This window comes from Rhipicephalus microplus, chromosome 6 (assembly GCF_043290135.1).
Source record: "Rhipicephalus microplus isolate Deutch F79 chromosome 6, USDA_Rmic, whole genome shotgun sequence".
Classification (NCBI taxonomy): domain Eukaryota; kingdom Metazoa; phylum Arthropoda; class Arachnida; order Ixodida; family Ixodidae; genus Rhipicephalus; species Rhipicephalus microplus.
Genome location: NC_134705.1, coordinates 148,179,745 through 148,202,394, shown reverse-complemented (window position 1 = coordinate 148,202,394; position 22,650 = coordinate 148,179,745). Strand labels below are relative to the sequence as shown.

The 22,650-nt window shown below is 45.4% G+C and overlaps 1 protein-coding gene across 6 annotated transcripts in view; it reads right to left on the bottom strand.

Moving 5' to 3' along the window:
• Positions 1 to 22,290, bottom strand: part of LOC142765608 (uncharacterized) — a 36,957-nt gene extending 14,667 nt beyond the window's left edge. For 2 of the 6 annotated variants that reach the window (XM_075866863.1, XM_075866862.1), the window contains exons 1-4: positions 22,155 to 22,290; positions 21,616 to 21,714; positions 10,441 to 10,606; positions 2,580 to 2,798 (exon numbers count right to left, since the gene is read on the bottom strand). In XM_075866863.1, the coding sequence (XP_075722978.1) occupies positions 2,580 to 2,798; positions 10,441 to 10,606; positions 21,616 to 21,618 (388 nt within the window). In that variant the 5' untranslated portion in view covers positions 21,619 to 21,714; positions 22,155 to 22,290. Of the gene's footprint in view, positions 1 to 2,579; positions 2,799 to 10,440; positions 10,607 to 16,111; positions 19,213 to 21,615; positions 21,715 to 22,154 lie in introns of those variants that run through there. The other 4 variants (XM_075866865.1, XM_075866866.1, XM_075866867.1 and 1 more) reach the window with 4 other exon arrangements.
• Positions 22,291 to 22,650: the final 360 nt, after the last annotated feature.

Genomic DNA, 22,650 nt, shown 5'->3' with positions numbered 1-22,650 from the left:
CATCCCCTTAACCGCCTTTAATGAGTCAGAAAAAAAATCAACATCTTGGTGGGTGCACCAACCAAAATGATGCAAGGGCGTGCAAATCACAATGGCATTCAATTGGTACTCTGCTTTGTAAACGTGAACGACACTAGAACGCATTATCATTAAACCCCACAGGCCCAATAACCCTAGCCTTCTTCGGGTAGGTAGTCTGCGCATGCGCACCGACGGCGACAAGTACGGACCATGCGACTTCTGGTGTCACAAACTTGCAAATGATTCCCCTTAAGGAAGGCGCGAAAGCAGGCCTCTGAAATGGCCCACCGGCGCACGGCGGAAAATTGCTGGCTCACTCTTCACCCTACACGTATGTATGTTTTAGTGGGATACGTGGGATTCCAAAAAAATTCACTTGTGTTGATCGATTTTTCTTTTATTAAGAAATCGGTCATATTTTGTTTGTCCACTTCACAACACGTGAACGACATTTTGAAAAAGGGTTACGAAAATTTAATGAATGGCTGCGTAGCCCAGGCGTCCAGAGGACGTGCACGAACACATTCCACTTGCATGCGAAGTGGGAAAGGAGAGCTTTCGTGGCGATCCACCTACCCTCGGTTCGCACCCTTTCCTTTTATTTGCTGACATGACCAGTGATATCATGAAAGGAATGTTTCGTTTGTGAATTATTACTAGTAAGATACGTGGCAGGAGCAGGGGGCAGTGGTGGAAGCGGCACAGTCACAGCGTGTCACCGAGTGAGAGTACGTCCCTTTGAAGGTATAGGGAGCTTTTACACCCAGCCTCAAGTCCTCCGCACTTGAAAACTTAGTAAGAGGCCGAGTCAGTGGGTAGAATGACGATGTCGGCTTGTTGTTGCCTTTTGAAAATGCACCAACAATATTAGCACTGGTGAAGACGAGCAATTCACCAGACTTCTGGCTAAGAAAAAATATTTTAGTAAGTCTGAGCCACAGTGAATCCGGCTGAGAAAAATTTCCACGAGTCTGCGCAAGATCCGAACTTCTTGTCTATTTTTGCCGTGAAGTGAGTTTTCTGCCGACATCTCAATGAGACTCGATCGTTTTCACATATGCCTATGACTCTGGCAGGCAAGATTAACCACGACCACTGCATGAGTGTAAACGCTGACAACATACGTTTGCATTCATTGGTCGTGGTGGAATGCATAGACATGCTCGTGCACATTTTTTATCTTGCACCTCAGCAGTGTAGAGGCCAGGGTGTGGCCCTCCGGACCCGAACCCCACAACCAAATTTTTTTCACCATGGCATAAAGAGCGTAATATTACCTTTTCAAAGTTGTGCCCTCCCCCTAAATCAAAGTGCCTCCGCCCCTCGAATAAAATTTCTGCCTACGCCGGCCAAATTCTCCGAGCAAAACAACAGGTGCGCGCTCCCGGTGCAGCAGGAGTGACGACAGATGACTATCGTTGCGCCACACACACTCGTTCCCCAGGTCCCGCCACAAAGCGCACCACATGGCCTCCCCACCCGCTCCCTACCCTACCGCCTTCGTAAAAGCCAGCAGCGTGTCATTTTCAAGGTGTCTAGCTTATCGTTTGTAGTCGTACGCAACACGGCTTTTCATTTAAATGCGAAGCAGCTTATGGCGGATTACAATCTGGTGTGCGGTGTTACCACTGCGCATGCTCAACTGGCCCAAGCACTGCCAGAACGCGCGCGTGCGTTCCTGTTTGTATAAGAGGCTGGGTAAGACGTTGTGACTCCCCGCAGGTCGCAGGTTCGAATCCCTGCTGTGGCGGCTGCATTTCCGATGGAGGCGGAAATGGTGTAGACCCGTGTGCTCATATTTCGGTGCACGTTAACGAACCCCAGGTGGTCGAAATTGCCGGAGCCCTCCACTATAGCGTCTCTCATAATCATATGGTGGTTTTGGGACGTTAAACCCCACATATCAATCAAGACGTCGTGACTTCTCCCCTTTACACTCTCAGCAATTACGTGATGGCGTCGGATTAAGAGCAGGGTGGGCAGATTAGGCTATTAATAGCCAAATCGGGCTACTTTTTGTTCGAGTTGGCGTCAAAACTTTCTCTTTGACCACGTGGTTCATTGATTGATTGACTGATTGATTGATTGAGATGTTGAGTTTAACGACCTAAAACCACTACATTATTATGCGAGACGCCTTAGTGGAGGGCTCCGGAAATTTCGACCACCTGGGGTTCTTTAACGTGCACCCAAATCTGAGCACACGGGCCCTACAAAATTTCCGCCTCCATTGAAAATGCAGCCGCAGCAGCCGAGATTTGATCCCACGACCTGCGGGTCAGCAGCCGAGTACCTTAGCCACCAGACCACCGCTGCGGGGCTTTGGCTATGTGGCGATTTTTTGGGCTACATTGTTATCGACTAGGCAAGAAGTTACAATGGTGGAGAATTTTCGATTCGGGGACCCCAAAGAACTTACGCATCCACGGGTTCCTTTGTAATCTCAGTCTTCCCTTTGATTAGTCAAAGAACACAAGGCTAGAATAGGTCATTTCAATAGTCTCGGCTGTTCGAGCGACATTGAAAAAAGCAGTTCAGCGTCCACATAACGTGCTCACCTGCCGCTCTTGGTGTCTGGCCTGCCATATTGCGACGGCGGCCCCGTATCTGCCGGCTCTGCCCAGTTTTCATCGGCAAGCCCCGCTGACCTCCGTGACCAGTTGCCTCGGAAACCTCACTTTCCCAGACACGGTCCTCCGGCCCATCGTTTTCATCCGGCGGTGGCGGTGGGATTATGGACTTTTGCCCCTCTTGCGGAGGCAGGTCAGTGAAAAGTCCTGCGAATGACAGCATTTTGGAATGATGCGATGATTTTAAAGGGCCCGTAAACAGTCGCTAGAAATACGTAGAGCGTGATGATAGTAATACCTGAGCGGCTCAGCGGACCCAGTGGAGGAGTGGAGGGGCCAGCTGAGCGCTATCACAAAATGATGAACCAAGCTACAGCCGATCGAGCTACGTCCCACTTGTTTTAACGGGGTGAATTGCTGCGACACCTTTTCAACAAGATTAAAGGTACTGTCGATCGAGCACAATCTTCGTTTTAGCCACGCGCTGAAAACACCATAGCTGCCTCAGCGTGCCGCGCATGCGCAGTTTGCGCCTCCCGACGTTTCCCGTATTTGTGGCACAATCGATGACGTCAGCAGTCTGTTCACGTGACATCAGGTTGAAATGAGCTCTCGATTGATTGATGTACGAAAGATATATTCGGCCTGCTTTGTCATGTGTCGGAATGCCCATTCTGCCTTGTTTCCCCTGACTATCGTGTGCGAGAAACTGATTGACTTAGTTTTCTGCGACACGTAGCAGCGTGTAAGCGAAAAGCGCGAAATCCTGATTGGCTCAATCTTTATTCCTGACGTTGCACGTGTTTCATGAACAGGGGAGTTCTTATTGTCACAATGTGAAGACGCGTCTGATTTGAGCACTGCACTTTTTTTTCTGATAAATTGTGCAGTTTGTCGTTCAGCGGGCAAAAACTGAGCTGCCACTTTGTTAACAATTTCGGTGAGTGCACACTGCCTTTTCGAAGCATCAGCTGCCGTTTTTTTCCCTCGACTACGACGAGCGCTTACACTGTGGGCTGCTCTACTAGGCTTAAAAATGCGTGAGCCCACTTCGAGTGCGGCATTGGCGATGCCGGCCCGGTGAATCCATCATCATGCTGCCGACGCCACCGCACCATCCGTGTTCGAGTGAACCGAACGTTGGAACTTCGCATTTGCCTATCAGAAGAGAGGCCGGAAAATCCAACGGCAGCCGCTACAGAATGCACACAGCGCGTCGAGCGAAGCAGGCCAAAGACGGCGGAACGCCAAGCCAAAGCCGAGTCATAGCTGAAGATGCCGAAGTACGACACTTGAGGGAGTTGATCAGGAAGGCAGCAGCAGTGAACGACCAAATGGATACCGGGGATATCAGTGACGATGTCATGAGTATTAGAGATGCACACGACGATGAAGAGAACGCAATGTGGTTGGTCTCTTTACCTGTGGAAACCAAGCGGAGACCGAGCCGGAAATCAAGCCTGAGCAGCTCCACCTCGAACGGGTGAGTCGACATCAATTTGCTCTCTCTATCAGGCCACTCAATAAGGTGCATGCATACATGATATACCGAAACAGGCTAAAACGGCAGCCCTAGAGATGGTGGCTAAAATTTGGGACCTAGCGGAGGACTTGGCGGTCTTCTGATACGAATCTGCAGCAAACTGTGTAAAAGTTACAGTGAGGGATGTAAGACACGCGGAGACACAAGGTGCGATTCGGTATCTGATGTGGTGCGCGACGCCGCATACCGCGTACGACGATTCACGACACATGGGCGAGCAGCCATCTGCGCTCAGGCTCCGCCCACATATGGCCCTTCAGCTTGCACGCTTGGAAGACATCGGATCTTCTATATTAAGCGCAAAATAAAGAAGCTCACGCTGCCATTTCTTGTTGTCTAATAACATCGCCAACAAAGCTACGCTTTCGTAAGCGACAAACATCGACACAGCCCGCATTCGTCGACTTTCAGCATAGGCCTAGGAAGGCCGACGTTCTCGGTAGCGCCGCTCTCTTTTCAACGTGAGCTCATCGTCGAGTGCTTCTTTACTAACATGATAAAAACTCGTACACTTATATGACGTTTTCACACGTGCAACTGGTTTAATCTACGGCCTCGATGTAAACAGCAAAGGTCGGAACAAATCAAGCCGGTTCGCCGATACCGCCGGTGCCACTGTTTGTTTATCTGCGAAGTGGTCTTGCATCACGGCTCAACATCTCGTCGTTGGTTCGGAAACGGGCATTACCTTGCAGAAAAAACACTTCAAGCATCATTTTATTCAATCGTGAGTTATTCCACGTCAGAAACAGTTTATCTAATGTTTTTGATGCCACAGGCAACAGCGATATCCAGAAATACAAGGGCGATCATTGCCATTGGAGCGCCGAGCCAGAAACTTGCGACAGCGCCCACCTGTTGCTTCCCTGGCCACGCTCCCGCGCTGCCTTTGGCTGCGGCCACCATACTGGCGCGGCTGCCGCGCGGCTACATTCAGCAAGTTGGATGCACGCGTGGCGTGCGAATCATCGCCGCATGCTGTAGGAACCTGTTGGTACGTCTGTCGGATGCTGCTGTTGGCACGACCAGCCGTACGGCAAATCGCATCCAAGTTCGCACCACGTGTCTCCCGCTGGCACTGGTACGACTGACTGATAAAACGTATGGCCGGGTACGTGCATATGAAGTGCGCATAGAAAGAGTTCCGACCCAGACAGCAGGTTGCAGTCGTGGGGGTATCAAGGTGCGCCCCGATCACACTATCGACTATTTCATGAACCACTTGAGGTGTGAAACGGCATCTATCCTTGACGCACGCTGACTTGGAAAAGCGAACATTCTGTTGCTGACATTTAATACGTAATCACCCCAAACAAGGCTCGTATACGACTATGAGATCACAAGGGTGTATGAGTACAAACCGTAGCTTATAGCCTGCTATAATTGCCACGGTTCGGAACACATTGCCGAGTACTGCCCTTCAGACGAAGTTTGTAAATGGTGTGAATAAAAACGTTTTGATAATACAGATTGCGAGGAAGCGATATTGTGCGTTGCCATTCAGAATCAGGGCCACATATCACTAAATTCAGCCTGTTCAAGTCGGGCACCAAAAGAATTTCAGAATTTCAGGCACAATGAAGAGGGGCTACATAAGGCAGTCAACTGGTCTAAAAAAGCAAACGCAGGCATTTTCAAGCAACCTGTCCTACCAGATGAACATGACAAACAAATAAAATAGCTAAAAAAGAAAATCAACACTTGAAAAATATGCTGCAAGAATTCCTCGAAACGCTAACCCCAGAGCAGCGAGATATACAGCCCCAAACGCCATTTCAGCAAGGTCTTCAACCTACACCAACGGCTAAACCACAACGCGGGCGATCAAAAGGTCGCGCCGGGCATTCTTCGAGTAAAAAAGTAACGGCCAATTCTAAAACGCCACCAGACACCTGAGCTGTGCTGTTCCAGCAGAGTAAGACGCCGTCAGCGTCCCAGCCCATTACTGCTCAAGACTCGGCATGTGGGCAGATGTTGAGCATCTTACGACAAGAAAGGTACAAAGGGACTCGGCGTTTATAAAATAATCTACGGGAAGAATTTCAGGCTGTCACTAACGCAATACAAACGCAGATGGAAGCACTCTTTACGGAAACCCACAAAATTCTGCCGACTCTAGAGAAAGAACCTAAAAGGCCTCAGCCAGTAAAATATATATGACTACGTGACCTATAATCATTCAATGGAATCGTCGCAACAAAATCGAAAGTTGGGCTAGTTGGATATGCATGGTATAACTTGAGCTGACAGCTCAAGCACACGAATAAGCAGAAAGAGACAAGCGCTTCTCGACACTAAACGATTTATTAGAAGAATATACATATAGTGGGGTGTATATATAGGGAATATATATATATATATATATATATATATATATATATATATATATATATATATATATATATATATATATATATATAACAGGCAATCAAAAAATAACGCATGCGTGTGCAGGCAAAAAGTACACCCATGGCACCTCGAGAACACAGGCTAAACGAAGAAAGATTATCTCAGAACATTATCTAGAAAAACAAACTCTTTATCATGCTTGTTCTCTCTTTCTTTCTGTTTATTTGTGCGCTTGAACTGACAGTTATACCAAGGAATTGTCACAGTTTTATGCAGAATGGTTTCACACTAAGACAGCAAATTAAGCTACTCAAACCTCTTGCCGTACTGCTAAAGGAGACAAGAGGCTTATCCAGAGTTCAAGGTTACCGAACCTTTCAGCAAGCTACCATACTACATCAGGGCAAATGAACTTAACAGGTGACCCTTTTAGTTAGACAAGACAGTACTGCTACTAATTAACGAATTCCACACATAAGTAATGAATTAAGAGAGATGGTGGCCTTTAAGATAAGCCCGGTAGAGCATCGCTCATTGATTGCAGTTTCCGCGTACCATAGGCCCTTCACAAGCAAAGGTCAGAACGACTCCTTTAAATGGCTTCGTGAAGTACAGGCCCAGGCAGGAATCCTTCTTATCCTGGTAGGAGGCAATTTACACGCCAAACATCCAGCATGGGGCTACGCCAAGGCTGATCAAAGAGGACGGGTACTACACCAGGCAATAGAAAGGTCGACTTTGGATATATGCAACTTACCAGGAACGCCAACTAGTCAACTAGTATAGGGCTACACGCGAAGCACGGCGGCTGATTTGATGCTAGCCTCTGCCGGGCTCGTTCGGCAGTGGGCGGGTAAATCGACATGGGGAAGCGACAATCTACCGTTTGTTATCACGCTCAATCGCAAAAAGGTTAGAGCGAGAAGAGAAGTGCTTGTTTTTGACCAGGAAAAATTTGACATGGCTACCGGGGATTATTTTACAGATTTCAAAGTGTTCAGAGCTGCAGTCGCTGAGGCGCGTTCATACGCCAGGGAATATATTCCATGCAACGACACCGTGACGCACGTAGATATGCATCTTGCAAATGTCTGGCACAAGGCTAACCGGCTAACCCAACAATACCGACATGAAGGAAAACGTCACCTGGACGTCATTCGTCTCAAACGCCAATACAGGCTCATCAAAGAATACCAAGAAATCGTCGAAGCCGATGCGTGGCATGTACGTGCATAATACCTCCTCCCATGCTTTGCCGTGCGTGGCTTAGCCGTGTCTGGTGAAAAGGAAATCCTGGGATTTGTGCCGAAGCTTGGTGATTGAACCTTTAAAGCCCCCCGGCAGAGGCAACACTCTCCTTTTGGCCCCGGCTTCACGTACACGGCACCCCTGGACTGACCCACCAAGGATAAATTGGCAGTCGCCTCTTCCTGTCTCCTTCTCTCTCTCCATCCTCCTCTTTTCTACTACTTTTGATCTTTCCTGTCATTTTCTATTTTCCGTTTACTTCCTAATTTTCTAGCGGCGAGGGTTAAGCCTGTGTAGTTACCAAATCTTGGGTAGTTATATTCAGTTAAAGCAGCGATGCATGGCTGGCTTCTTCAAGTGTTTACTATTCAACCTTGTAGAATCCCCTTGTCGGGCTCGATGGTGAGTGGCCCCCATCACCACCGAATATTACAATTCCTTTATGGCAAACTTTTTTCCTGCACTACCTGATCGCCACCTCAAAAGGAGGCGCACCGAAGAAAGCTTCACACTCTTGAAACCAAAGCAGTCGTTCCCAAAGTACCATGTAGTCCACAGCCGAAAAGAAAACAAAACAGTCTGATCAATCTCACTTTTTCTCGTTTGGAAAACGCTCACAGAAGCCATTGGCACAGGCTACAATGTAACCAAGTTGGAAAGCGGTGACCTCCTCTAGGAGGTACGCGACAAATCTCCAATATGATAACCTATCTCAACTTGTAACATTTGGAGACGTCCTAGTCTCAGTAGGCCCACACAGGTCTATGAATACAGTGCACGGTGTGGTGTCTGATGATGATCTCCTCCAACTATCTGAAAGTGAAATATTAGAAGGCTGGCAAGACCAGAATTTAGGGAAGGTTCAAAGAATAGTCATACGACCAGACAAGAAAAAAGCACCAACTACATACACAATCATCACATTTGGTACCAGCGACTTACCCGATTCAATTGAAACCGACTACTGCAAGCTTCGAGCCAGGCCCTACAACAAAATCCTCGCAGTTGTTTCAGATGTCACCGCTTTGGACACGGATCGCAAAGCTGTAGAGGGCGTGCAACTTGCGCAAATCGTAGCTCCAACGAACACGTATCGGAAGAATGTACTGCAGCAGCCCACTGTGCGAACTACGAAGGAGACCATGCCGCCTACTCGTGGTCGTGCCTATCCTGGAAAAACTAAAAACCGGTCCTTGAGATCCTTGATAAAGTTGAATTCAATATATCCTTTCAAGAGGCACGCAAACAATTTTCACTCCATCAGTCCATTCCCTTTTTTGACAATGTGACACGCCGACGCGCCACTCCACACGTTTCCATGGCCTGTATGTCCGCGGTACGACTGTGTCACACAGAGTGTGAACACAATCGTGCCATCACCGCCCCCAGTTAGAGCAGCCTGTACTTCTCCACCACCTGACAAACAGGGCCAGCAGACTCCCGTGTCTGCCAGACCCCGGGACACTTGCAAGCGCAGTAAGGCCCGAAACCACTTCGAACGCTAAGGCTGGGCAAGCGCCATCCGCCACATCACAGGAGGAAATGGATACAAGTCCCACTCCTCTGGCCTCTCGGGTGCCGAAAAATAGGCGTAATTTTTTGGAGTGTGCCAAAAAAGAAAAACCCCGATTTACAGGGTCCCCAAGGGACGCTGTAACCTAAGGCAACACTTTTGTACACACACAGCACCACACAACAATAAAATGACACAAATACTACAGTGGAGCGTCAGAGGACTGCTGAGAAACATCGACGATATCCAAGAACTTGTACACAAACATACACCAAAAGTGCTGTGTGTGCAAGAAACACACATAAAATGCAAGCACACAAGCTTTCTTCCAGTTACACTATGTTTCGAAAGGTTCGGGATGATGCTCTCGCATCATCTGGCGGTGTTGCCATCGTAGTTAATCAAGGAACAGCTTGTGCACAATTACCGCTTCAAACACGCCCTGAGGTGGTGGCCGTCCGGGCTGTCCTCTTCAGCAAACTGGTCACAATTGGCTCCAATTACGTCACCAAATCAAAAAACAGGAATTCCAGGCATTCATAGATCAATCTTATGTTGTCCTCAGAGACTTTAATGCTTTAATGCTCATAATAGCGTCTGAGGCGACCCTCGCTGCGATGCGTGAGGTCGCCTGATTGAACATTTCCTTTTTTTTCTGGCACGTGCCTTCTGATTCGCAGAGAGCCAACATATTACAATATCGTTACCAACACCTATCGTCAAAAGACCTCAGCATAACATCTCCATCGCTCCTACCGCTATTTAAATGGGAAGTGATCAATAATCTATACTGTAGTGACCATTTTCATATATTTCTCAGCACATCAATATCAAATATATGTCCTTCACAGGTTCCCAAATGGCTCACCGATAAAACCGATTGGGAACAGTTTGAAAAAATGACTATCCTAATTTAGACTGAGATGGGGGAGCATATAAGCTGCTGTGAGCTACCTGACAGCGTTTTTTATTGATGCTGCAACGAAATGTACAACACAAACATGTGGACCATAATTCAAACTACAAGTCCCATGGTGGAATATTCAGTGCCATAATGCGCGCTAAAACGAAATAAGGCATGGAAGTTGCTAGGAGACTTTCCTACAGCTGAGAATCTTATAAACTTCAAGAACATCTAGTCGCAAGGAAGGAGGACGCGCCGACAGACGAGAAGAGAATGTTGCCGTAATACTTACCAGGCATTATTTTATACACAGATGAGGCGAGAGTCTGGAATATAGTTCGTAAGGTGGCAGGTCGACAAGCACATTCACTTCCTCTGGTGAACACACAAGAGGAGAGTTTAGAAGACCAGGAAAACACTCTCGGGGCAAACTTCGAACAGGTCTCCAGTTCGTCACACTATAATGAAGCGTTCCAATGATAGAAAAACAGAGATTAGAGCACAAACCAACAACACATGAGCCAAACTATGAACCTTTCTGTTTGACTGAACTACAAGCCACACCTATGTGCTGCAGTAAATCTACCCCTGGCCCGGACCGTGTGGCATATAAAATGTTGAAAAATCTTGCCACTGAAACCCAAAAAGCTCTCCTCTCCCTGTATAATGCGATATTGTTTTCCAGCGAGCTGACCTCAGCCTGGAAGGAAGCTGTCGTTATCCCAATTCTAAAACAAGACAAGTACCTATCCTCAATTTCCAGCTACAGGCCAGTAGCCTTAACGGCTGTCTTTGCAAGGTCTTTGAGAAAATGATAAACAGGCGGCTGATGCCCTTCCTTGAAACTAATAGCCTACTTAACCCATACCAGTGTGGGTATCGAGAGGCTCGGTCCACCATTGACCGCCTTGTCCGTGTCGAGGCACGAATTCGCAACGCTTTTGTTCATAAGCAATTTTTCTTTCTGTGTTCCGCGATATAGAAAAGGCATTTTACACTACATGGCGCTTTGGCATATTGCGAGATCTGTCACAGTTATATGTGCGGGGTAAAATGCTGACAATTATCGAAAGCTACCTGTCCAACCGGACATTCCGTCCGAGTTGGCACTGTCTTATCTTGAATATTAGTCCAAGAAACAGGAGTGCCACAAGAAGGTGTAGGGAGCTGCACACTTTTCATAGTTAAAATGAATTCCTTGCACCTGTCTCCCACGTAATATTTTTTACTGCATTTATGTCCATAATCTACAGATTGGTTTAAAATCGTGCAACATCTCAATGCGCCAACATTTATATTACTAGGTTTGAACAAGGTATCTCAATGGGCAGGTAAGAATACTTTTCTACTCAACACGCAAAAGAGCACTTTCGCCTTGTTCCGCCAAAACAGGGGCCTCCATTCTGACCCCGACATTGACCTGCATGGTCAACCTCTGTCAAAGAAGACCGAGCCCAAGTTTCTTGGACTATTATTAGACACAAAACTAACCTTCAAGCCACACATCAAGTATTTAAAAGACAGGTGCTTAAAAACAGTGAATATTTTGAAAGTGTTGTCACGCACTACGTGGGGCACTGACAAGAAATGTCTAATGAATTTATATAGAAGCCTCGTACACACACGCCTAGATTACGGTGCTATAATTTATCAGTCTGCGACACCATCAGCCCTAAAGATTCTTGACCCATCCACCATAGAGGCATTCGCCTCTCTTCGGGTGCTTTTCGAACTAGTCTTGTGGAAAGCCTGTACGTGGATTCGAATGAATGGACGCTCCATTTAAAGAAATGTTAGGTGTCTTTTTTGTGTACTTTCTGAAGGTAAAAGCAGACAAGGAACAACCCTCTCTTTCCAAAATTGATGACTTGTCTTGTTCTGGCTTGTTCGAAAACCGTCATTCGTTGCGGCAGCCCTACTCACTCCGTGTAAAGAACCTGGCCGAAGAAACAGGTGTGCCTCTTCTCGAACACAGTTTGATGGCTCCTGCTGCATATCTGCCACCGTGGCAGTGGCAGCTTATAGACTGTGATGTCTTTTTTGTGAAAGCCATAAACCACGCACCACTTGCACACATACATACATACTTCCTAGAATTATAACATAAATACACATGCCCCGAGTTTTTTACAGATGCCTCAAAGTCCAACACTTCTGGGTCATATGCAGCCGTAAGCCAACCCTTTTTCGAGGCCGGCGTTCTTCATTCTTATGCAAGCATTTTCACAGGAGAAGCTTATGCAATACTGGCGGTCGTAATACACATCAAACAGATAAAGTTACAATAGGCGGCAATATGCACAGATTCTCTAAGTCTAGTCAAAGCCCTGAAAACTCCTAAAAAACACAAGAACCCCGTGCTAGTGTCACTTTACTCACTTCTGTGCACACTATACACATCAAAACAGCATGTCGTTGTCTGCTGGGTGCCAGGGCACCATGAGATACAAGGAAACGTTTTGGTGGACAAGCTGGCTGCTTCCGCCCACGAGAATACATTCAATGAATCAATACCAATCCGTGCACTACACTTGAAACCTTTTCTAAAACGAAAGCTCGGGGGTATTGGCAGAGCACGTTTGATAGGCAGACAATAAACTCTATGCTATTAAGCCGCAACTAGGTAATTGGCTGCCACTATCAAATTACGACCCACATAAGTAACACTTACAAAGCTAAGAGCAGGACAGACACCCTCTACTCATTCATATCTATACTGTCTACCAGCAGTCCACCATTGTGCAAGAGATGTGGAGAATCACTTACGGTTCTCCACATTTTCGTACAGTGCAGTGAGTTAGAGGCTTTGCGAAAAAAGCACTTTTTACTGCCCTACCGACAGCAGCTTCCACTACACTTTGGGATGCTCATCGGTAGGAATTCGCTTTTTAAACAGCAATCGCTTTTCCCGTTTTTAAAAGATGTTCATAGCTTTCACCCCATATTTGGAGGTGATTCATAGCACGACCCCTGTACCATGGTCGTGGCTGCGATGACTACATCTCCGCCGTGGTTTCATTATCATGACATTTTGCCATACGCTATCACTGTACATATGTCACGCCACTACCATGATTTTATTACCTTTATGCTTTTACCCGCGTTAGCGCGAGGAATTTCAAGGCCCCTTTACAGCCACGCATCATATCAATGTTTATATATCTAACCTACTGAAATGGTGCTCTTTAGCCATCGATTGGCCCTTGCGTCGCAAAATAACACTCATCATCATCATCATTATTAATTGCTCCTGGGAATCTGGCTTTTTCCCTGATTCGTTTAAACTTTCACTCATCTATCATTTACCGAAACCGGGTAAAGACCATACAATGCCAGTGAATCTGCGACCAATAGCTCTTACTTCAGCAGTCTAAAAACGCATTGAGCGAACGCTGCACATGCGCATGCGATATTGCATTGAATACATTAAACCCAGGTGACACCTTGCACAGGCTGGTTTTCCACTTAACATGGGCACACAATCTCGAAAAAAGACGCCAGATTATATCCTTGCAGTTGATATGCGCAAAGCATTCGACAACGTGATACAAGAGGTTAAATTACAAGAATTCGTAGCAAGGTATCCAAGCAAAAGAGCGTAGAATTATATATTCGCTATTTTTTCTAAAGTAGACCAATCAGGCTCCACGGCAAAGTACCGGGATGGAGTCCGAGGACCTATTATCTGGATAGGGGTGTGCCCCAGGGCTCTATCCTCGGTCATTTGCTCATTATTCAAAGCCATGAAGCGGGTGGCAGAAAGGCTTGAGCAAGAAACCCCAGCCCGTTCTACTATCTACGCAGATTATATCGCAATATAGACAAAAGCGGTAGATTATCCTGATGCTCAGAGTATACAAATTGACCTCCAAGCAGCTATTCTCGCCCTCGCCGATACTTTAGATCACCTCGGACTTGAGCTATCACCATAAAAGGCGCAATTGATCAGCGTGGACGGAAAGAACGCGACTAATGCAAGCAAGCAAATCACACTACCAATCAGCGAAAGCACTATTTCATCTGCTAATGGACAAACTAGGGCTCTTGGAGCACAAATTGCTAGTTACAACAGTCCCCAACAATAGATCCGAGCCTAGAGACGCACGTGGAAACCGATGCTGCACATGGTCCGACGCATTTCCAATAAGCATGGTGAAGCAAGACAGAAAACATGCCAAGCACTTGACAGAGCTGTCCCTGTCGGAAGGATTTTTCGCGGCGCACCTGTGCACGAACTGTCTGATTGAAACTTCTGTGACGTCAAAAAGTTACCCAGCGCGACCCTTCGTACAATAGCTGTGCTCCCGAAGCACACAAGGAACGAGGAGCTGTTCAAGCTTCTGCCACTATACCTCCAATAAGAGACGTAATTAATGAAACAAGGATTCGCATGCGATGCCGGCTTGAAAACACGCCACAGGGCAAAGAAATGATTACATGAGGCCATAGAGTTCACGCGTGGTTGGGGCACGAAGAAACGATCCCAGCGCCACCATGGGAAGCCCCGCTGAGCTCACGGAAACAACAGTGACGAATCTCCAGGTGCATTACAACCATAAGACAACTCTTCGAAAAAAGGCAGCATCTCCACCAACCTGAGAACACAGTCGACAACTACACTGACGCGACAATCACAGACAAACAATTCAGCATGGCCTGGGTCAGCGCATCTGCATCCCGCCACAATGGTTGTGACAGTTGCCAGCTTCCCGTTGAGGCACCCTTACATGCATAGTTGTCGGCCATATGGGGAGTGGTTAAAAGTATCCCGATTTATGTAGGGAACACTACAAGCGAGAATGTTCGCAATGATTATCGTATACTGACCGATTCGTACGAAGCGGTGACTCATCTCAAGGCAAAAACTACTGAAGACGTTGTGGCCAGCGACATATCAAATAAACTAAAGAGATTACAGGACTGCCGAATCAATGCGGAAGTTTTGTGGACGCCGCGCCATACTGGCAGTGACGGGGGAAACGAGGCCGCTCGTGCGGTCACCATGCAAGCGGGTGGGCTTGGCTACTTATTCAGTACCCCACACCACAGTTCGTCACCGACCCAGGTGGACCTCCTGAATCCCTATCTAGAAATGATGCCTGAAAGTTCTTCTAGCAGAGCTTTTATGAATTATACTCGTGTTAAACTTAAAACCGACAGTAAACAAAGGCCCTTACAAGCAACACCAGCACCTCTGTTGAGCGACAAGTGCGCAATTACTCGCCAGCAAGATAAATTTTTAAACAAGGTTATGGCCAATGCATCATATACATCACATGTTCTTGACAAATAGTTTGGAGCCAGACAAGCAATTTGTAGCACTTCACCTCGATGCCAACATTGTCAAGAAATATGCCGAGCAGATTAACACCACCACACTTGGCTTTTCTGTGCTTTTTTGCGAGGACCAACACACGTCAAACACTTGCCACGTGATAACGTAGGAAGCTTAGGTGTTGTGCTACAGTGCAATGATGAAGCTCAAAAAGCACTAGTGGCTTATGCTAGTAGAAGTGGCCTGTTTCCAGTGGTCTAAAGGAGGTCGGCCAACTCGGACAGATTCGACTTTCAAAACTTCTACTACAACAGATGAACGCGAACTAATTTAATCCTACTATGCTCCCGCACTTAAGAATCCCTTCCTGTCATAACCCTAAACTGTGGCCCAGAGCCGTCCTTTTCTTTGATTAAAAAGTTCCATTCAATCATTGATTCTTATCAAGCAGCACCTACTCCGCGAGGGTATGGTGGGTGGGGTTCCCGCAGAGACGTCACACTGTTTGCAACCAGGGAGAGGTCTATTAGGTGCCTTCTTCTCTACATCAAGGACCAGGTATTCGTATCCGTTTCACGCATCAAGTGCAAGCAAGAAGTTCGGCCAGCTGCGCCCGTCTCGTGATCACTGCACGCGTGTCTCTCGTGCTAACTCGTGTGTCACCTGATTAGCTCCGGTGCACCCTCACCTTTCGCTGTGCCCTCCTTGACGGCAATGGGGAACAAAAGAAAGCGTGGAGAGCACGAAAAAACACGTGGAACGAATGACTCTGGTCACCCTCCCCTCCACACAGACTGCTTCATGAGATAGAAAGTCCAGGACCCCGCCACCATGTCGCGCCCAGACCAGAGAGCCTGTATGAGAGGTCACGTGGAAGCTAAGCTATCCAACCACCTAATAAGAGACGTTTAATGACGTTTTTTGTTTGTAACACGCAAATTATCTGTTACGTCTCACTATAATAACGAAAAAAGAGTTATCTGTGGTAAACCCATTAAGCTATCGAAAGCATCGACTGCAAGAAGTGCCGCTAATCTCCACAGCGTTGCAGCGGACGCATAAAACAGAAAGAAGTTAATTCAATTCGCAACGCTTGGCCCAAAGCAACTACTTGTCAATTGCTTCGGATCTTCTGACTGCTACAGTGAGGGCCACCTGCAACCATGGCAAGTGGCACTTCCGTAAGCCGTACCAGAAAGTACGGCAGTACGGAAAGCCGTGGCGAATTTGACAGCGCGATCTACTTAGACGAATAAAATCACGAAAGTGGTCACACGGTGCTTCTTGTCTCCTGCTGTGCTTTTCTTTCACAGCTGGCGATGTCGAATAAGCCGTGCACTCAGAACAAATATTCTCATTTTCCTTCCGGCAAACCCGGCCAAGTCACACTAAATGATATCGCTTAATCGTGAGGAACACACACGCACAGAGCACGATAAAAACGGAAGGAAGAACAAACAGGATCAGCGCTGTGTGGCCTTTGCTGTGTTTTTATCGTGCTATTTGCGTTTCGTTTTTAGTTTTTTTGTCTCGCTGTGATTACGTATCGCCTCTAAAGCGATACGTAACTAATACGTTACGAGCATGCTGACGATACGAGCGTGCTGATACGAGCGTGCTGACGATCGGTGCAAAAAAAAAAGCAGGGAAGTGTGCGCGAATTGGTTCAAATAAAGACACGCCAGACACCAAGAATTAAGAGAAATAAATAAATAACTCATCGCGCGGAGTTATCTGCGGAGAAGAGGTTGTAGGTTCCGGCGTTTTTGTCGATTTAGCGCTCTTGGGGGTGACTGCGTGCGCAAGGTATAAACCACAATATCTTCATATATTGTTGATACTGTTGCGGTTTTTTTTCCAAAATCACGACATTTTGAAGGGCACCATAGTCGAACACTCCGGAAGTCTTGTCCTGTCGCCTGGAAGATCTTGGCTCATACCCACAAGGGGAGTTCGGCCTTATAAAAGATATTTTTGTACAACGCTTGCTAAAAAGGAGAGAAATCAGATAAGAACAATAATGATGTTCCTTCGAAAAAAGTCAAAAGTGCGGAAGATTTTGATAAACCAGATAATATAAAAGAAATTAGCAAGAATGAAAAAGGGGGACAAAAAATTAGATATATCTGGCAGTACCACTAGCAGCGTATCCTTCCGGTTGCCTGAATGAACTTATGTAGCGCTGACAGAATAGCGCTGTGGCCCGCACCCAACTGACTGGCTCCAAACGATAATAGGGTAGATGTATTAACTGGCAATCCGAGCATGCCAATCGGTCTCTCAAAAATTATTCGGCGCAGTGAGGCGAAGCTGAGGCATGTGAGAAGAAAGTGATCCATTGTTTTCGGTTCTTCGCAAACTGCACATAGGTTAGTTAATGAAAATCCTGATTTGTGGAGATAAAACTTTCACCGAGGATCTCTACAGCGAATGCTTGAGGGTCATCTCACATTGACGGGAAAGGCATTTTGAGGTGTTCCATGTCAATTGCAAGTGCCGAAATTCTTCAAATTGTTGGAGCGATGCTTCGTTGATTTTTAAGATTAACAGGAGTTTGAATCGTTCGGCAGTAATAAAAAGAAACTGTGGAGCTACTAGCACCACCGGGACATTTAAAGATTCTGAAGTGAGCGAATCAGCAATTTCATTTAGTACAATTCCAGCATGCCCGGGGACCCAAATAAACCGAACTTCTCATAGGCTATGTGGTACGAAAGACAAAATTATCCTGAGAAGAGGAGACTGCTTTGCGGACGTCGGATGTGTACAAACATACAAAGCATCCGAAATAATAGCTTTTGATTACTGATAATTTAGTTTTCGAAGAGCCAATATACTAGCTAGGAAATCTGCGAGATCAATTCGTGTGAAGTCAGGCAATTGGAGCGCAAAAGACCAATTAAGTTGATGAGAAAAAATACCTACTCCCGCCTTTTGAAGATTTTGCGTTGCATCCGTCGAAATTACAAGGTAATTGGGAAAATGACTGAGATGGTCTTGAAGGAGGACCTCCAGAACATGCTTTGGAAGTAACTTGGCATTTTTCGGAAGAATGTCATCGAAAATTAAGTCACCTGGCACCGAGCATAGTTTTTTGGGAGTTGCTGGAGGGAAACGTGAAGATTTGATAATGGAGACTCGGCGAGAATGACTTGGGGTCTTTGATAACGACACCACGGGCGAGAAAAAAAAACTGGATATTTGATGAAAACTGGAGGTTTTGACCATTTCATTTTTTTAGCGTGCTGCTAAATAAGCACAAGAGTGTCTATATATTTGCCTGCATCGAGGTGTGGCCAGTGTGGCCGAAATTCAATCCTGGGACCTTCGGGTAGCCATCCAAAATTATCTGTAAATGTAGTATCCGTAGCATTGATAGTTTTTTCTCTAACTTTCGATTGTGTGAGTACTAATTTCAGCAACATATTGTCATGTAGTAACATACCAGCAGTGCAATCCATAGTACGCTTGGTAGCAGTAACACTATGGATTATGCTGTGAATATTCGTGGCGTTGTTGGCCAACGATATCGCGAAAACACGACTCTGCTCTAAGCAATATACAATTTATTTATTAGAAATATTTTCAGAAACGAGAATAATTATTTATTTAAAAGTGTGGGCCGGGTACGAGCTTGTTGTTAAGGCTTTATATTCGCAAACAGCTCAATAAAGGACGACAGAGAAAGAAACTCACAGTAAAAAGCACCGAACTGTCAACAAATGCACCTATTCGTGCAATCACATATAAATACGCTTCTATACACATCTCAGGAATTCATGAAAGGGGGGGGGGGGGGGGTGAAAAGACGCATGTGTCCTACCCTATATATACATAGCATCTATTTAACGGTGCAGATAGCTATAAATCTTCATGTCTGTTATTGCTGTCGAAGACGCGCTGGCCTATGCGGGCCCCGCTTTATGCGATTCGATAGGTCTAGTAGATTTCTCGAGCACGGAAATATCGGTAGCTTCAAATGATGTGCGTGTGCTGGAAAAACAAAAAGGTTGCACCCGCACCTAATACGCAATGAATTGTCAAATTGCTGCTTGTTTTTTTTCCAAGCTGCTCGCATGTTCTAGTATAACTGGGGTCAACATGTGTCAGCGCATCTTTGGTATCATTAGCGGATTAGAACATTATGTATGTGCACCGTTAACTAAATGTGATATGTATGGGTAGGTCGATGGCATTTTGATTACACTTCCCCTTCCTGACATGTGTAGAATAGTATTCACAGTATTTACTCGTGCTTGCACAATCAGGCACATTTCTTAGTAGTTCAGCGCTCTTTCCTGTGTGTTCCTTTCTGTCTTCTCGTTTTCGCGCTCTATTGAGAAGAATATTTCTTCAGCAGAAAGGCACGAGAATGTCCCATAAAAATTTTTCTTATTGAATAGCACTGATTTTTGATATATCCATGTTAGGAGTTAGAAATCCCAAAAGTTTACTGTTTTACTTTACTGTTTTACTTTGAAATCAGAGAATGCAATATGAATGCCGTGGAGTTCCGGCGTATGTAACTATTTCCTTTCGGCAATCCACATGAACAGTTCAGCCTAAATATTATGCGACAGCCAACCAATATGGTTGAAGAACACAAGCATGTCAACTTTCTTGCCTTTAAAGGGGCCCTGCAAGGCTTTTTGGGTATGGTCAAAAACATTGCACATACTCCACCACTGTATGAAAGGATGCCACTGATAATTAACGTCAATGACTGCCGAGACGCCGACGCACGTGTGAAATAAATCAGATACACCCTGTGAGCAGACTTTTTCGAAATTCATTTACCTACCCTATAAGCGAATTCCTAGGGCCCTATTTGTACAAGCTTCACAGGCTTAGTTGAAAATTATATTTAAATCAAATTCACAGGTGAAGTTGTTCGGCTCCCATACAAAATGTTTGACTACTTGCCACTGGATGCCTGCGATGATCTTCAATGTAATCTGTTGCTATAAATCATTGGTATGCAGATTAGTGAGCACATCTTTATTGACTGCATTTGGACGCCTATTTAGCTGGGCCGTCAGAACACCCGCTAGATTGTATTGCAAGCTTAGTGAATCTCATTCTCCATAGATTTATAATAAAATGCTATCATAGTTTTCCGCAATAGTCGAAGTATTTCCTGAAGCGTGCGTCATCCCATTTTCATTCTTTGCAAAGCTTTTGTGTCTTTCTGTCATTAAGCTTACATGCGTTATAGCATGAGACTGTCCCTTCACATGTCCCAATGAGTAAACAATTTCATGAAGGTTAGTGACTTAGTTGAACAGAGCTGTGCAGCAGCCGCTTCATTGCAGTCGCAAAATAAAAAGTGAACAATGATATAGAGACGTCTGTTTCTGTTCTTCACTTCTGGTCTTTAATACACTCACAAAAATTGAGTAATCTCAGAGAGGCTCTTTTTCAAACTGTGTGATATAAGTTATTGAAACAATCATGAATGATATAACAGCACAAGTGACCATTGACCATCGCACCTATTTCTGAGAAAACACAAATGATATTTAGTTCAAGTTTTCCGTGTAGCAAGATCAGACTTCGTAACCAGAGCTTCTGTCCCAGAAACCTTTGATACAATTATAATGATAAATCTTATGTGCACCCACACGGCACAGCTCTAGAACAAATGCACGAAAAATGTATGACTAGCTAGTACTCATATTGATCACTTGATGTACGATATGTGCATGATTTCGCATCAGCTATTTTGATTGGGAGGCTTTGCCTGATGCCCTGTAACATTCCAATTTTATTACAAATGTTTGTGAGGAGGGGGGGGGGCAAAGCACAGAATTTTTATCGACCGTCGGAGTAACGCATCTTTGATTATTTCTGTAGATTGTGTCAAAGCCGATCCCCAATGGCAAACATTTTGATGAATCACATTTTCCTGCCTCTAAATAAAATTTTCTATTTTCTCAAAAACCTAACCCATTTCAATATCGCACCTCTACCTCAGACATGAAAATAAATGATGCCAAAAGTTGTGAATACCCTGCGAAGACCTACGAAATAGTGTATATAGAAGACACTTGTGATCCTTACACTAATGTACAATGCTCATAGCTAATGACTCTGATTCAATAGTTATCACCTAATGATTCGAGAGGTAATGACATTTCTGCAAGGCATTAATTCTAGAGTTGATATTAACAATTGATAATTGCAGACACCGACCATTATTTTTCATTTTTCTTCTTTTTGAGCACTTTAAAGCAGCCAGCCCTTGCTTGCCTTACTGCTCAGGAACGCTTTAGCTGCGAGAAATACCAGACCCTGCAAAGCAAAAATACCAACAAAGCTTTTGTTAAATATAGGTAATAAGTCCAGGTATTTTATACGACGAATATACCGTAGTCACAGGACGATGGGTGTGCGATACTATGGGTTCAGAATAAGGTAAAAATGAAGCAGCGTGTAGCCTCCCATAAGAAAAATATCTATTCCGTTACATAATCAACACGGTGTCACAAGAAAAAAATCGAACACAAACATAGACCTCTTCGTCTGAAAGCATAACTGCATAATAAAACATTCATGCACATAAAATGACTGAAACAATTAAAGAGGTTCTGCAACACTTATTGAGCGTAGTCAGAAAACGCTGCTTATCGATTGCAGAAGCTCCCGACAACACGCGAGCGAAATAATATAGTGCAGCACGCAGGCTGGAATTCACAATAAATAATCAGTTGCTAAAAATCATTTTCTCTTACCTCAAAAAATTATGTAATGTGCCCTAAACTCCCTCGTCAACGGCCTATCTGTCAGTAATTGGCTGATTTGAACATGACGCTCAGTTGTTACGAGATAGCCGCGGGAGGCCGTCACTTGTCCACGCATGTACGCGCGATCGCACTATAAAAGCCGCGTATTCAAAGAAAAAAAGCAAAGTGTGCTCAAGGTCATGACGCTCACGTGAAGTTTTTTTATCGCCCTGCCCATCCCTTCCTGCTTAGCTTCCAGCGCTTTCGTCGGGACAAAAGAAGAGAGAATCCGATCGCAGCGTGTGGCAAATTTTTGTAACTCCGCTCGTACTCGACAGATTCTCAAAATATTGGCGCCGTTGAATTTGTGAGGCAATAGACGCTTCCAGTGAATTTATTCCATGGTTATTCAAAAAAGTGTTTCAGGTTTTCCCGTTTTCACTTTGACGCTGAGTAAATATTATTGGTAATATTTTCAAAGCTATTTTGCTGTATAACAACCAAA